Source organism: Vigna angularis, chromosome 2 (assembly GCF_016808095.1).
Source record: "Vigna angularis cultivar LongXiaoDou No.4 chromosome 2, ASM1680809v1, whole genome shotgun sequence".
In the NCBI taxonomy this organism is placed as follows: domain Eukaryota; kingdom Viridiplantae; phylum Streptophyta; class Magnoliopsida; order Fabales; family Fabaceae; genus Vigna; species Vigna angularis.
Genome location: NC_068971.1, coordinates 32,469,224 through 32,486,085, shown reverse-complemented (window position 1 = coordinate 32,486,085; position 16,862 = coordinate 32,469,224). Strand labels below are relative to the sequence as shown.

At 36.5% G+C, this 16,862-nt stretch overlaps 1 protein-coding gene across 5 annotated transcripts; it reads right to left on the bottom strand.

Annotated features, from left to right (window-relative positions):
• Positions 1–585: 585 nt before the first annotated feature.
• On the bottom strand, positions 586–15,694 carry LOC108329209 (retrovirus-related Pol polyprotein from transposon TNT 1-94). 5 transcript variants are annotated; one of them, XM_052873564.1, is made up of 8 exons: positions 15,508–15,694; positions 15,256–15,380; positions 14,568–14,912; positions 13,795–13,989; positions 9,814–9,903; positions 8,516–8,574; positions 992–1,142; positions 586–875 (listed from the first exon to the last, which is right to left on the bottom strand). In XM_052873564.1, the coding sequence occupies exons 3-8, from the start codon at positions 14,880–14,882 to the stop codon at positions 792–794; spliced, it is 894 nt and encodes a 297-aa protein (XP_052729524.1). In that variant the 5' UTR covers positions 14,883–14,912; positions 15,256–15,380; positions 15,508–15,694; the 3' UTR covers positions 586–791. The 5 variants fall into 5 exon arrangements, with proteins under 5 accessions (XP_052729524.1, XP_017418803.1, XP_017418805.1 ...); XM_017563314.2 differs by lacking the exon at positions 15,256–15,380 and having other exon boundaries at positions 15,508–15,693; XM_017563316.2 differs by lacking the exons at positions 9,814–9,903; positions 15,256–15,380.
• Positions 15,695–16,862: the final 1,168 nt, after the last annotated feature.

Genomic DNA, 16,862 nt, shown 5'->3' with positions numbered 1-16,862 from the left:
TCGATTAAAATAATATTTATAAAGGTATTCATGAGCTCATACGGAGGTAGTCATCTTACTTATGATAATATACAACCATTTTTAACTAAGTTACTTCAATGTCTTTGAAAAACAAAGATAGGTATTAGTAGGTGACACTTGACTTTAGTAAAGAACACACTTATCTTCATATGACATTTAATCTTCGGTTTTATTCGACCATCAATGTTCTCATGTAGGTAATTTATCCTTCACAAAGTATTCGACATTGAACATATACTCACCATAGGATATTTGTATACAATATCAAGTTTATATTTAACTGATAGAGTAATAAATTCTTCGGTCACATACCATACAAAAAGTATTCCAAACTATCTAAAAAATATTTTTAAATCTAGAAAATACTTCTTCAATGTATACATTAACTTTTTTTAATATATTCTAGATTATACAATGCTTTTTTAATATATTCTAGATTATACAATTCAACATAAATATCTTTTTGACGGTACTGTCCGAAATACATTAAAAAAATGGTGTAGAGATAATTTTTACCTTTCTATTATTTTAATTATAATTGTAATGAGTAATTTAGCATTTTGGTTTATTTGGGTGCAGGAAGAAACAGTCCACCTTTTGCTATAACAATCTCGGACGATGCTTAGACATGTCAGGTCAGGGTAAAAGGCACTAAATCCTATATATAGCCGAAAGAGAGTTTAAAAATCTGTATACTCTGGAAATACGAGATCAGAATGAGTTATGAGGAACTATCAATAAGGCTAAGGCTTTCAAAAGCATTTACAAAACTAGTCCACTATGCTACAAGAAAGACTTTTGGCTTTGTCAACAGCTTCGACATAGTAATACAGTCTCCAGAGTGAAGCATTATCCTGCAGCAAATCAACAGGGTGAACATCTTATAATGCTGATCAAGTCTGTATTCATGAAACATAGTATGCAGATAAGATAATAAATTTTACATATACACACCCAATTAGAGTACTACCTCTGTTTCGAGATCAACAATTACTTCATCACAACTTTGTTTTTCTGCTGGCGTATTTCGACGAAGTAACTCCACTACACGAACAAGATTTCTTGCTGGTAGCTTCTGAATTAAACACTGTAGCTGTTGTTTCTCAGCAAGGGTCATGGACCTGTATATAGGAGTGAAAATATAGTTGTGTAAGAATGTCTGGTTCAAACTAAACATCAAAGGAGAAAAGGATTAACAGAGTAGGCAGAAGGTTTTGGAGGTCACTTGAATCCCCAAATCATGTCTGATTTTGTAATGAACGAAAACAAAAAGATTGAGTACAACAAAAATGAAAAACAAATGACCAGAAATATAAATTTTGTATTTTTTTTGGGAGCATTTTTCATCTAGTAATTCAACTACAGAATTGTGAATATCACAAAGTATTCGCAATTACATCAGAGTGACTCAATCTGTCGTAAACCCTGTTTCTATAGATTCATTAGCATGGGAAATGTCAGAGATATCAACAACTGACATGGGCAAAATCATGTATATACGTGGTGGAAACCCTGCCCATGTCAAGTTCACCATGTCATGAAGATTTGTGTATATAGCATTGCTCATTCTTATAGTCCTCACCATGTAAGTTCGATCTTAGCGTACAAATGTGTATAAGAGGTACAAGTTTTATAATTTTCAAAGTCTAACATTGGTCTCTACGGGTGTCACTTTTCACGAAACCAAGTGAATCTTTGTCAGTTCCATTTCAGGGGGAGAGAATTCTAAAAGATAAAGAAGAGTCTAATATAGAGCATTAGATGAAGAGGAAGCCCATACCAATTTGGAGAATATTCTTTGGACAAAAAATATCAAAAGAGGGAAAAACTCTCTTTAGCCCCACAACAATGAGCCACTTGATATGAAGTTTCTGTGAAACAGGGAGTTAGTTATATAGTTTGGATACTAATTAGTTGGCTAGGGTGTGAAGAGTTAAATCAATGGAAGGATGTAAGGATATTGGTTGTCGTCGTAAATTGAGACTTGATTCTTTGTCAAAGGAGAAATAGTTTGGGAAAGGGAAACCCTCGGGAGAGATTTATCTCCTATCCATTGTTCTTTTCAACCTATTCAAAAATATCTTTTGTTTTTCCTGATATCAATTATTGGTAAATAAGAACCCCTAAAGGTTACACTAAGATGGTAAACGTTAGTGATGATATGGCTATTACTTAAGATTAAAAAAAATAATAATAATAAGGTCTTGAGATATCTTATTTCTCAATATAAATAACCCTCTTTTTGATACAACAAAGTGTTGAAAGTCCCACATCGACTAGAGATAAGACCAATTCATAGTTTATAAACGGGTGCAAACCTAATCCTACAAGTCAGTTTTGTGGGATTGAGTTAGACTTAAAGTCTACCTTCTAATATGGTATCAGAGTCGTGGTTAGAGTCTATCCTAGCGATATTTCTTGTTTCTTGGACATTTCTATTCCACTCGCTATCAGGCCGTTATCGGACCACCCAATTTCTACTATCATGCACAAGATGTCTATACCTCGGCGTGAAGGGGGTGTGTTGGAAGTCCCACATCGACTAGAGATAAGGCCTAATTATAATATATAAGTTATGAGAAATAAAGAAGATTGGGAGAAAATATCCCTTATGTGTTTAGACTACACATAGGGTAGTTTATTTATATTGTAAGATATGGGCCAATGCCCTTAATACATAATAGACTAAGCCCAAATAACAGAAACACACATCTTAACATCTAACACTCCCCCTCAAGCTGGAGCATATAAATCATATGTTCCAAGCTTGTTACAAAGATAATCAATTCTAGGTCCTCGTAAGGACTTAGTGAATATGTCTGCCAACTGGTTGCTTGAGTTAACAAACTCAGTCTTGATATCTCCGGATATGATTTTTTCTCGAATGAAATGACAATCAACTTCAATGTGTTTGGTTCTCTCATGGAAGACAGGATTAGAGCTAACATGGAGAGCAGCTTGATTATCACATATAAGTATCATGTGAGTGACATCTCCAAATTTCAATTCACTAAGCAATTGTTTAAGCCACACAAGCTCGCAAGTAGCTGATGCCATAGCTCTATATTCTGCTTCTGCACTCGACCTTGCCACAACACTTTGCTTCTTACTTTTCCAAGATATCAAGTTGCTACCAATAGAGACACAATATCCAGAAGTAGACCTCCTATCAGAAGGGGAACCAGCCCAATCAGCATCTGAATAGCAAACAATCTTTGTATCGTTGTTAGGGCCATATAGCAAACCTTTTCCAGGTGATCTTTTAATATACTTCAGTATACGAACAACTGCATCCCAATGGTCTTCACATGGGGAGTTTAGAAATTGACTCACCACACTAACTGCGAAGGAAATGTCAGGACGCGTAACAGTAAGATAGTTTAATTTACCAACTAGTCTTCTGTACCGTTCAGGATCTGAGAAAGGCTCCCCCTGATTTGGTAGGAGTTTGATGTTAGGGTCCATAGGTGTCTCAAAAGATTTACAGTTCATTAACCCTGTTTTCTCCAAGATGTCTAACGCATACTTCCTCTGAGATATGACAATACCATCATTGGATTGTGCTACTTCAATACCCAAAAAGTACCGGAGTTTGCCAAGATCTTTGGTTTGAAAATGATGACAAAGGTGTTGTTTCATCTGAGAGATGCCAAGATAGTCGCTTCCTGTGAGAACAATATCATCGACATACACTATTAAATAGATACATCCAGCACTCGAGTGGCGATAGAACACTGAATGATCCGCTTCACTGCGAGACATACCAAATTGTTGAACAACACAACTGAATTTACCAAACCAGGCCCGAGGAGACTGTTTTAGGCCATACAAGGATTTGCGAAGACGACATACCAATCCAGAGGACTCCCCCTGAGCAACAAAGCCAGGCGGTTGCTCCATATAAATTTCTTCCTGCAAATCACCATTGAGAAAAGCATTTTTGACATCAAGTTGGTAAAGAGGCCATTGTCGAAGAGCGGCCATGGCAATGAAAAGGCGAACAGAGGTCATTTTTGCCACTGGAGAAAAAGTATCACCATAATCCAAACCAAAAATTTGTGTGTAGCCTTTGGCAACCAGTCGAGCTTTCAAATGATCAATTGTGCCATCAGGACCAACCTTGATAGCATACACCCACCTGCAACCAACAACAGACTTTCCAGATGGTAATTGGACAAGCTCCCAAGTTCCACTTTCCTGTAAAGCACTTAATTCATCCATCATAGCTTGACGCCAACCAGGATGAGTTAAGGCATCATCCACAGATTTGGGAATTGACACAGAAGAAATGGATGAGAGACAAGTATAAAAAGATGGAGATAATCTGTGGTAATTAAGAACAGTATAATGGGGGGAAGGGTTACGGGTAGAGCGTATACCTTTACGTAGGGCAATAGGCAAGTCAGACTCAGTTGCTGGAGCCGGAGGAGACACATGAGGCGGCACCGGAAGTGAGTCATGAGGGAGACAATTACAGCGACTATAAACCTGAAGGGGTGGAGGTGAAGGATGATCCTGTGGTGAATGAGAGTCTAAAGAAGGAGAAGACAAAATGGGTGGAGCATCACCAGGAGGATCACAGATAAGAGGAATATCAACAGTAACAGGGAGAGGTACAGAACTAGAAGATAGATGTGAAAAGTAAAAAGAAGACTCATCAAAAGTGACATCAGCAGAGATAAAATGACGATTGAGGGAAGGGGAAAAACACTTATAGCTCTTTTGTGACCGTGGAAATCCTAAGAAGACACATTTGTGAGACCTAGGAGATAACTTATCAAGACCAGGACTAAAATCATGAACAAAACATGTAGACCCAAAAACTCGAAGAGGTAATGGATGCAGAGGGTCTTGAGGAAATAAGATAGAATGAGGGATTTTGTTATCTAGGACGGAAGATGGCATGCGGTTGATAAGATAACATGCTGTGAGAACTGCATCACCCCAAAAACGTGAGGGTACTTGACCATGAATAAGAAGTGTACGAGTTGTTTCAATAAGGTGTCTATTCTTACGCTCAGCCACCCCATTTTGTTGAGGGGTATAAGCACATGAGGTTTGGTGAAGAATGCCATGAGAAGCCATAAACTGTTTAAACTGTTGAGAAAGGTATTCACGGCCATTATCACTACGTAAATTTCGAATAGACACCCCAAACTGTGTTTTTATTTCATTGAAAAAAGATTGAAAAATAGAAAACAACTCAGAACGATTCTTCATTAAAAACAACCAAGTACATCTGGAATAGTCATCAATAAAGGTAACAAAATACTGAAAACCTAAAATGGACTTAACACGACTAGGTCCCCAAATGTCAGAATGAACCAATGAAAAGGGGGACGACGCCCGTTGTGAGACACTACGAGGAAAGGAACTACGAGTATGCTTCCCTAACTGACAAGACTCACACGACAAACTTGATAATGTGGACAACCTCGGGACAAGTTGTTGTAGTTTGGCAAGACTAGGATGACCGAACTGAGCATGAAGAAGGGATGGTGACTCCATGACTACGCCAACATGTGGAGAAGGGCGGAGATGATAAAGGCCATGAGACTCACATCCTGTGCCAATCATGTGTTTCGAACTCCGGTCCTGCAACCAAACAGAATCTTTAGTAAAGGAAATAACACAATTAAGAGTACGAGTTAAACGACTAATGGACAATAAGTTGAAGGGAGACCCAGGGACATAAAGTACATGATCAATGGATATGGATGGAAAAATATTAACAGTACCAATACCATGAGATGAGACTCTAGACCCATCAGCCATTGTTACCGAGGGTAAATTAGCCGGACATGACAAGGAAGAAAACAAGGACTTGTTACCAGTGATATGATTGGTGGCGCCTGAGTCAAGGACCCAAGGTCCAAGGGAGAGAGTTAGACCAACAAAAGGTGTACCTGTACGTGCAACAGATGCAGATGTAGTGGAACCAGAGTGCTGATGATCCTCATACCATCTGAGAAATTCGTTAAAGATTGCAGGTTTGTCTACGATATTAGATGAAGTAGGATTGTCTGAAGACGGTGATCGGGGAGGTGGATCAGAATTTGCCACTGCTACAGGTCGAGGAGGACGTCCATGGAGAGCATAACATCTATCAATCTTGTGGCCTAACTTGCCACAATGGTCACATTTTAGACGTCCTTTACTTGGCTTGCGAGACCGACTTCGATCATCACGTTGAGCAGCCATAACAGAGGAATCATCAGTACGAGGAGATGTCTCAGTGACGGGTTTGCTCGGTATACGCAAAAGAGCAGAACAAGTAGAAGTAAAGTTGGGTATGACAGGAGAACCCAAAATCTGATCACGGACATGAGAAACATCATCAGAGAGTCCGTATAATGCCAACAACATGAAGAACTTTGATCGTTGTTCCAATTCTTCAGCAGGAGTGGAAGCAGGAGGTAATATATCATTAAAGTCATGAAGAAAGGCATGAATTTTACCCAAATATTCTGCCATGGGACCAGGATTGCGCGGACCAATAACAGTTAATAGGTCCTGACAAACACCATAAAGACGCTGAGTGTCATTTGTGTATAACAACTTCTCTTGTGCCCATACTTCTGAACATGTCTCATAGGATCGAAACATTTGTTTCAGTGAGGAGTGAATGGTGGACTTTATAACAATGCATAACTGAGCATCAATTTTCATCCAGCGGGAAGTGTCATCTATGAGAGCAGTAGTCACATTTTGAGTAAGATGATCTAAGTACCCCTGACTCTTCAACCAAAGTTTGATGTCGGACGCCCAGGTTGCATAATTTGTGCCATCTAACTTGTCAATGGACAAGTGTACATTCACATAATTAGTATATATTGAGGGATCAGAAGATGAGCCACCAATAGAGGTGTTTGTAGACGAGGAAGACGCCATGGAGAGGGAGAAACCCTAAAAATTCAAAGTGCTCCGATTGACGCAACGACCACAGATCCAGAAAGAGGGCGAGGAGGCGATCACGGCGGTGCTGATCGCGGCGATCTTCGTGCGACGGTGGTCGCCCGGCCGAGACGCTTCGGATGGTGTGGTCGCCGGTCGATTCTGGAGCTCCGGCGACGGCGGCAGCGGCGACGGCGGTGGCGACGGCAGCGGCGGTGACGCGACAACAGCAGCAGTGATGGGTGCCGGAGACCGTGGAGTTGACTGGAACTATTCCTGTGCTCTAGATACCATATGAGAAATAAAGAAGATTGGGAGAAAATATCCCTTATGTGTTTAGACTACACATAGGGTAGTTTATTTATATTGTAAGATATGGGCCAATGCCCTTAATACATAATAGACTAAGCCCAAATAACAGAAACACGCATCTTAACATCTAACAGTGGGATTGAGTTAGACTTAAAGTCTACCTTCTAATATGGTATCAGAGTCGTGATTAGAGTCTATCCTAGCGATATTTCTTGTTTCTTGGACATTTCTATTCCACTCGCTATCAGGCCGTTATCGGACCACCCAATTTCTACTATCATGCACAAGATGTCTATACCTCGGCGTGAAGGGGGTGTGTTGGAAGTCCCACATCGACTAGAGATAAGGCCTAATTATAATATATAAGTGAGGTGCAAACCTCACCTTACAAGCCGGTTTTGTAGGGTTGAGTTAGGCTTAAAGTCCACTTCTAACATGGTATCAGAGTCATGGTTAGAGCCTATCTTAGCGATAATTTGTTGTTTGCTAGGCATATTGTTCCACCTCCTACGGGCTGCTATCGGACCACCCATTAAATATGATTAATCCCACGCTTATACCTCGACATGAGGGAGTGTGTTGGAAATCCCACATCGACTAGAGATAAAGCCAGTTCATAGTTTATAAGTGGGTGTAAACCTCCCCCTACAAGCCGATTTTGTGGGGTTGAGTTAGGCTTAAAGTCCACTTCTAACACAAAGGTATGAATGTCAGCCCAGGAAGCTATGAAATGACCTGGGTGACATGTAGGCAAAGGTTGGTGAGTCGTTGTTGATGGGTGGCTCATAATGGCATTTGGATGGTTGAATGGATTGGCGCAGCACATTTCCAACCCTATGCTCATTAGAGAAAATGGTGGTCACCGGAATGTCACCTGAAAACATGCCAGAGACAGCACTGAAACAGTGAAAGCGAACCTGGGAGAAAAGTTTGCAAAAAAAAAAAGGAAAGGAACACCTCCGGAGAGAGTGAGACTATCGAGCCAACATGATTTTAAAAAGGACTCTAGATTCTAGGTTAAACTCCAAGGAAGAGATAAATATTGAGTTAAACTATGTCTATGAGACAGTACGAATACTTTATTTATATTGAGAAAAAGCAATCAGTACAATAAACAGAATAATATCTTCTGATAACAGATATTATAAAGGAATAAAACAATATATTCAGCTATTTAAGTTCTTTCTTCTAAGAGACACATTCAAATTTCAAAATACTAATAGTCACTACTTTCTTCTAAGTAGTTATTATTCCTCTAAATATTCGTATAACAGTAATCAAAAAGTACCTGCACTTGAGCATTATAGTATCCAGAAGGAACTCAAGTTTTTCTTCCATATACCCTAGCTAAGAGTAAACATTAAACAAAAATTAGATAAACATATTATATAATGTACAACAAATGCTTCAGTATCATAGTTACTCTGATTTTCATAATCATACAAACATAAAGGTGGTGTTAGGTTAAAGTATTCCTATTTTCGTGTGACAATTTTAAAATTTTTTTACAAGAATCCAGCATTAGTTGGAACTTTTTTTAAATGGGTTAAATGTTTTTAGTCCGTGAACTTTGACACGAAATTAGAATTTGTTCCTGTTCAAAACTTTGATACATTTTGATCTCCAAACTTTATAAATTAATGGATATAGTCATTTTAACCCAATTATGTTAAAAAAAATTTACATGTCAAACACGTTTCCCAATTGATATTGAAGAAAATATGTCAAACAGTATAAACAACAAACGCTAGCATAAAACGCGTTAGACACATCAAAAAAATTTAACGTAATTGAACTAAAAGAATTATATCTATTCATTTTTAAAATGAGAGACCAAAATGTATTAAAGTTTCAAATAGAAAGGATTTCCAATTTTGTGTCAAAGACCAGGAACTAAAAACATATTTAATTCTGTTTAAATTAAGCTTTTTACTAAAACTTCCTCGTGAAAGGGTGGAAATCCAAGATTTCAGGAAAGGGAATTTTTTTATAAGTACGTCTCATTCCTGAGAATATTTTACATATATCAAACATATTTATCACTTTCCCAAGAAACATAAATAACAAAATATATACTTCCTACGAAATATGATTCCCAAAACATATTTTTAGTAAGAAATGTGATTTCCAGGAATGCAAAATTACCAAACACGTTAGACACATAAAATAAATTTAACGTAATTGAGTTAAAAGAATTATATTTATTCATTTTTAAAACGAGACCAAAATGTATCAAAGTTTCAAATAGAAAGGATTTCCAATTTTGTGTCAAAAATCGTGGACTAAAAACATATTTAATTTTTTTTAAATTAAGCTTTTTACTAAAACTTCCTCATGAAAGGGTGGAAATCCAAGATTTCAGGAAAGGGAATTTTTTTATAAGTACGTCTCATTCCTGAGAATATTTTAGACATATCAAACATATTTATCACTTTCCCAAGAAACATAATTAACAAAATATATATTTCCTACGAAATATGATTCCCCAAACATATTTTTAGTAAGAAATGTGATTTCCAGGAATGGAAAATTACCAAACACAACTTGATAGCAACTTTGGAATGACAAAAGTTCAAGAAAAATTACTGTTTTAGAGAGTTCATTGGAATGTTTCTTCACCATCTCCGCAACCTCCACACTATCATTCTTTAGTAGGAATTGAACATCATCACTAATCTAAAAATTCAAAAAGAGATGGATGTGTTAGAATAAATGATCTCTAATAGAATTTATTGCTAGGTGTTGTGTGCTTTGTGCTTGACCTAGTTCCTTGAAATGTCTTCAAGAATTCTATTTTGTTCATCATATATGATGTATCCCAAGCTATTACATATACGTGTTAGATTAATTACATCTATGTATCATCATTAAGCCTAAGCAGCATGCAGTATGCTAGATCATTTATTAATCATACCTAGTTTTGTACCTAGGTGTCTAGTGCAATCCCTTAATATTCCATGTACTCTTGTATTTTCATTATAAATAGAAGATAGTGAGAGGAATCTCTTAAGCCCTCTAGAAATATATTTTATCTATTTTAATCTCAAGTTGGTATCATAGCGGGTCGATCCTACTATGGTTTTTGTTCCACCTTATCCACCAGCATTAACTATTTTGTGTCTGTTCGGTGTCGTTTGCCACTGTTCACGGTTGTCCAGTCACTATCTACTACTATTTGAAGCTCTTCAACACTGTCAACCACTATTCTTGTCGTTTCGTCATTGTCCGTCACCATCCATCGCCGTTCACCGTCCACCGTCGCAGTTTCGTTCAGCTACCACCGGATCTAGTTCATCTCTTCAGCAATGACCAACCCCATCGGTGCCAGAGTCCAGTTCTCCTCCACTCGTCGCCACGCACATCATCTTTGTGTGCCACGAACAGGCGCATGTTGTTCATGTGATGCCCTCTACTCGTCGAACCCCCTCTCTGTGTTGAAGAAAACCCCTAGGGTTTTCTGGTTCCTTGTTGTTGTGCCCATCACCTCTTTTTATCATAAATGGCATCTAAAAGTGTTCTTTCATTCTCCAAATGTCTCTCAATTATTTCCAACAAGCTAAATGGAAAAAATTATCTATCTTGGTTTGTTGCCATGGAAATGTGATTCCTAGGCCAAGAACATTATGACCACCTTGAGCAAAATGGAAGCCAAAATCCTGCTTAAAAAACTAAACAATGGAAACAAGCAGATTTCCAATTGTGTGCCTTGTTGTTGCAATCTATAGAACCACAACTTTTGATATCTCTTAGAGCTTTCAAAACATGTCACTCTTTTTGGAAGAAAGCTCAAAACATATGCTAACAATATTCAGTGTCTCTATGATATGACAAACAAGCTAGCATGTCCCAAAATGGCAGACCATGATATGGTTTACTTCATGATTGAAGCCCAAGCAGTTGTGGAAGAGCTGAGAATGTTCTTGGAAGTCGAATCTTCGGAGGACATCAAGAAGAAGCTTGACAAATGTTATATGGCAATGGTTCTATGTGCTTTACATCCCGACTTTGATCGTATCAGAGATCAACTTCTGACCAATCATGAGGTCCTTTCCATGAAAACCTTGACCACACGCCTTCTTCGTGTCTCAACGCCTAAATCTCAAGAAGCCCATGAACCAGTGGAACCATCTATCATGGTTGCCTACATTTCTCAATCCATAGAAGGTCAAAATTCATGGATAATTGACTCGAGTGTTTCTGATCACATCTCTGGTAATAACTCCTTGTTCTCAACCCTTTCCTACCAAGAAAAACCTCATTTCATTACCTGTGCAAATGGCTCAAAAACTTGTTCAAAGGGAGTTAGTCAAGTCTCTCTGTCTTCCTCTCTAAATTTGAAATCTGCCCATTTTTTCCCTAATTGTCCTTTCCATTTAATTTCCTTAAGCCAGTTAACCAAAATGTTAAATTGTTCAATAACTTTTTATTCAAAATCTTTTGTTATAGAAGGGTGGCTCGGGAAGACATATTAGAGAAGGATATGAAGCCAAAGGTTTATAACATTTTGAATCTCGTCCACGGATATCCTGTGTTGCAGCTCTTAGTCCTAAAATGTTACATGATCGGTTTAACCATCCTCATTTGTCAAAATTAAAAAAGATATGTCCTAAACTTGGTGGTCTCCAGACCTTAGAATGTGAGTCATGTCAACTAAGAAAACATGTTAAATCTATCTTTCCTAAAAGATCTCAATCAATGTGTAATTCTAGTTTTTCTATTATATGGGAAAATTTGATAATGCAAATGTTATGGATGTTATGTAGAAGTGACGAGAGGATGGGGAAGATCAGAAAATGTGAATCTTGGTTAATTCATTTGTTAATAAGATTGTATTCTTTTGAGGCAATGTAATGCCAATTATGAAATTGAATTCATGTCATACATTTTTTCGGTATTATTTTATAATGTGTACTACAAAAATTTTACAAGAATTAAGTTGGCATATTAATGGTTTTTAAAAAAAGAAAACAAGTCAATTACTACATTTTCATGACACTTGAAATTTAGGGTGTTAAACGACCCGCTGGATCAAAAACACCAAGAGAGTTATGGAGAGTAGAGTGAGCACAGTAGATAGGGTAATTGAGGAAATGAGGGAGGCATCTAGAGGCAACTTTCAAAGGCTCAATAATATGATACAGGATGTTATGCGCAGACTTAAGAATATTGAAAACGGGTTTGAAGGAAGTCAAGGTTTTTGTAAACGGGGATAGAGTGGGAAGAAGAGAAGAGATTGATGATGAATGGGTGGAGGACAAAGAGAATACCAGCAGGGTGGATGAAAAAAGTGGAACTTCCTTCGTTTGAGGGAGGGAATCCAATTGGGTGGATATCTAGAGTTGAAAAAAAATTTTAAAGTCAAGGAAGTTGCACCCAAGGAGCGAATTAAATTGGCCTTCATTAGTATGCAAGGTGGAGCCCGTCATTGGTTCAGATTTTGGAGGAAGAAAACCAAAAATCCTTCATGGGGGGATTGATGAAAGCATTAATGAAAAGGTTTGGAGTAAGGGATAGAGCATCGGTGTTTGAAAAATTAGCTGCAAAAAGGAGAAGTGGAAGGAGTTTCTAGTGATGAAAGGTCTGGTGAGAGGACAACAACTAGAAGTAACTCAGGTAGAAACATTGAAAGGGACTCAAACCGAATCAAGGAGTTCTAGTCATATTAGCATGGCTCGAAGAGATGGAGGGGGAGTAACCTTAAAGTCTAAGGTGAGTAGTTCGCATCCAGGAGAAAATGGAACAAGGGGATGGCAGAATTTACCCTACCCTGAATATATTAAGCAAAGAGAAGAGGGCATATGTGGAGGACCATACAGTCCTAGTCATAAATGTCCTGATAAGAACCTTCGAGTGTTAATTTTGGGGGAGAATGAAGAGGAAGAGGAAGAGGAGCCTGAAGAATGAGAAGATAAGGACCATTTGCAATCAATTTCTAGATTTTCACCTTGAGGACAAGGCTGTTCAGAATTCAGAGGGTATTGGTAAGACTTTTAAGGTGTATGTTAGAAAAAAGGTTCAAATTAGAAGTTACAAAACACTTAACAATAATCGAAAAATGTTAAGTAGTGGACTTTAAGTCTAACTCAACCTCACAAAACCGGCTTGTAAGGTGAGGTTTAAAGAGGAAAGAGTTCCTCCTATAGAAGTGCGTATTTTCATTTTAGAATAGAGCTTGTTTTGTGTAGAAGGGATTTTCTTCCCTTGGAAAATGTTGGATTTTTTTGTATTATGTTTTTTCTAATTACAGTGTGATCATACATTGTGTAGTAAGATTTGTGTGATAATTTCTTAAACTGAATTTGAAATTTGGTTTCTTGTCTCCAAGAAACCTAACAGATAACCATGCTAAATAGGTTAAATGGTGAAGCTTAGTGGTCAGTTCTCAATAAATATGACATCTTTTTTATTATTAAAAAACTTTAGGCTTATTGGAAAAGCACAAAGGAAATGGAGAGGAGTCCCCAATAATGGTAAGCACAAATATTTATCCAACAAAGATTTTATGATTTTAAAAGGGTAAAGAAAACAAAAGGCCATATCAAATCAAACCTTGGATAAAAATTATACCTTGGTACTGCATTGGAGATTGACATTAGAAGTTTGTGGAAGTAACAGGTCTGAAGATGAAGATGAGGACACCTTTATCCTTTTACTAGGACCTTGCACTAAATCATCATATGCATTCACTCTACAATTCAAGGAGTCTGATTTACATTTTATCCTGGATTGCAAATGATATGCCGCAAAAACTGGCTCTACCATCTGCTTTTCATTTAAACAATCAGATCATGTCTAAATACCTTAGATTTCCTCAACATAGTAAATCACGTACTAATTGAAGTAGATAAACCACATGCATAAATTTTGAAATGGAAGCCATGAGAATAAATTGAATAGAAATAATCAAATATTCACAGTTAGAATTTCCCAAATTAAATCCTTCATCGATATCATGTAGTCATTTGGGATTTCGAGGTGAAGGGAATCAAAGGAAGGAGAATAGGTAGCCTGGATGGTCATTGTCCTTTAAAAATTGCATCCCAATCTTTCATGCTGAGGTTGGTACAAATTGAGCTATATCGCCGATTGATCTATATCATGTGATTCTCATAGGAAGGATCATAAATTAAAAATCTTAATAAAAGACCCCTCTTAATAAATGATCGAATGGGAAATAAAGAAAAAAAAAACACGATTAATGGGAATATAATATCATCAAGATTGTTTGAAATGTACAAAAGTCAAACCCGTGAGTTCTACTTATAAAAGTAGTTAAAGCACTGAGTCATCACAGCTCCAAGATCGAGAAATAAAAAGAAGGTTCAAGATGCTTAATGTACCTCATCAACTTCAGATGAAAGAGAATTGACACTCTGTCTGAGAAGGGATTTTAATCTGTCCTTTCTAAAGTCTGAAAGCCCAGCTCCAACACCATTAGTATATAGCGGACTAGAATTATCACCCTGATTGACTAAACTCTTTTTTCTTCCCTCTTCATATTTACTTTTATGTAACTCGGAGATTTTGTCAGAAACAGGAAATGCATCCTCGTCTTGCGACAATAGATTTGCAATTTCAGAAGAGTAATACCCAAAGTAATCAGGACCTACTCTTTCGTATTTTTCAGATGCAGTGAAACTTGAATCAATTGACATGGCAGGAAAGTGAAGCACAGCAACTGTCCACTACATGAACAACAAAAAAATTGAAATCAATAAAAATATAAAAATAAACAGATACTAGCCAGGGCCTTGTAACATCAACAGCTCAAATGAGGGGAAAAAACCAAACACGTATTAGAGAATAAAAATACTAAACTGGACTGCATCACATGAGCTCATTCATAATAAAAGACAAATTATTATTCCTTTTCCCATTCATGTATAATAAGCTTTATCATAACAGGCGTAATATACTTATACCCATTGAATACTAAGTGCTTGAAACGAAAGACCAATAATAAAAATCATCTCAATTTAGACCCCTTGTATCAAAACATCAGCAACATTCTTATACATGACTAAGCACCTAATTCCAACTTTTCTTCTCTGCAAATGTCGTAATGCATGACCACTGTCCAGAGCCGTAGAATCTCTTCCAATCCCTTTTCTTTCCAACCATTGGTGCGGTAGTGTATGGACTTTGACAGAATGCTTACAGTAAAGATAAAGTTAATGTTCAAGCAAAATTATCTATCAAGCTTTTCGATGCCCTAAGGATGATTAATAATAAAAAATAAAAAAAAATAAAAAAAAAAGAAAGAAAGAAACTCCTTTCTACCTTTCGTGTGTTCTCTCGTTTTCCAGTTTAAGCTATTCTCCTCCCTTGATCTTTGTTTCGCTGCGGGTGCCCATCTCCCAATTCCTAGGTTAAGAGAACACCGCGGCCCTTTTAGGGGGATTTTCTTCCTCCACCTCCATAATGTTTTCCTGAACCGTACTTTAAAGTTCCAATTTCACCATCTTTTCATTTTCAATTCCGAAATATATATTTCAGTTTCAAAATATAAAATTTGTTTTTTGAATTATACCATATGAAATGTAAAATAAAAAGTGCATTTCAAAATTCAGAATATAATTTTCTTTTTAACTCAAAAAAATAATAAAATATAATAATGAAAAATAATAAAATGAAATAAATTAATTGTTGGTGGATAAATTAATTAATTTATAATTTAATAATGTGTGTGGTTTATACGATTTATATAAGTATTTACGTGTATATTATTCAAAGAAAAGTTTTTAGTCTAGTGGTTAGGATATGTGTTTATGATTACATGGCCCTGGTTCAACTTGCTAGGGCAATAATTTTTGGTCTTTTGTTTGTTTGTGTATGTGCATGGGTCCACATTTCTGTTGTTTTATTGTGATTGGTAAGAGTGGAGCCCACATGAGGTTAAATAGGTATTTTTCTATTGTTGGATCGTGAATATTAGTGCATGGGGTTTTTAAAAGAGAGAAGGAGAAAAAAAAAGAAGGAATTTGAGTTTGGGCATAAGATAGATATGGTTATAACAGAAACTGACAAGAAAAGTGGATATATATATATATATATATATATATATATATATATATATATATATATATATATATATATAATTGATCTAAAGATAGAAGGTATATTTAGGGGTTAGGGTTTGTTTCTTGGTTAATAAATACATAAAGAGGGATTGGAGAAATGGGATAGAATTATTAGAGAGTATAGAAACGTGAGAGAGTGTAACATTGGGAGGAGAGATGTGAAGAAACCGGGAGGGAGTTGTGTACCGTGAGAAGCTTTGAGGTTGTAGATAACATCCCTAATTTGGATGTCACAAGTCTCAAGGACTAAAATTTTTTCAATTGATTTCACTTACAAATAAACTTTAAGTTAATTATTAAATTCAGAAGAGAATTTCTTAATTAAATTGATTTCATACAAAATAGAAGGTTAAATAAATTTTACAAGTTGTATAAGTATACATAAAGCCTTGAAATTTTTTTTTAGAAATAAAACATAATTCTATTAAAACTTAATATAATTTCTTTAAAATACACATTGAAAAATCTCCTCAGAAATTCTATTTCCTCTCTCGTAGATCTATGAAATCTCTGAAGCTTCTACAAAACATTTGCATTCCTATCTAACCTTTCGCA

Coding starts and splice junctions, on each gene's coding strand:
- LOC108329209 (XM_052873561.1), bottom strand. CDS start 5,796: ATGGCTGATGGGTCTAGAGTCTCATCTCATGGTATTGGTACTGTTAAT.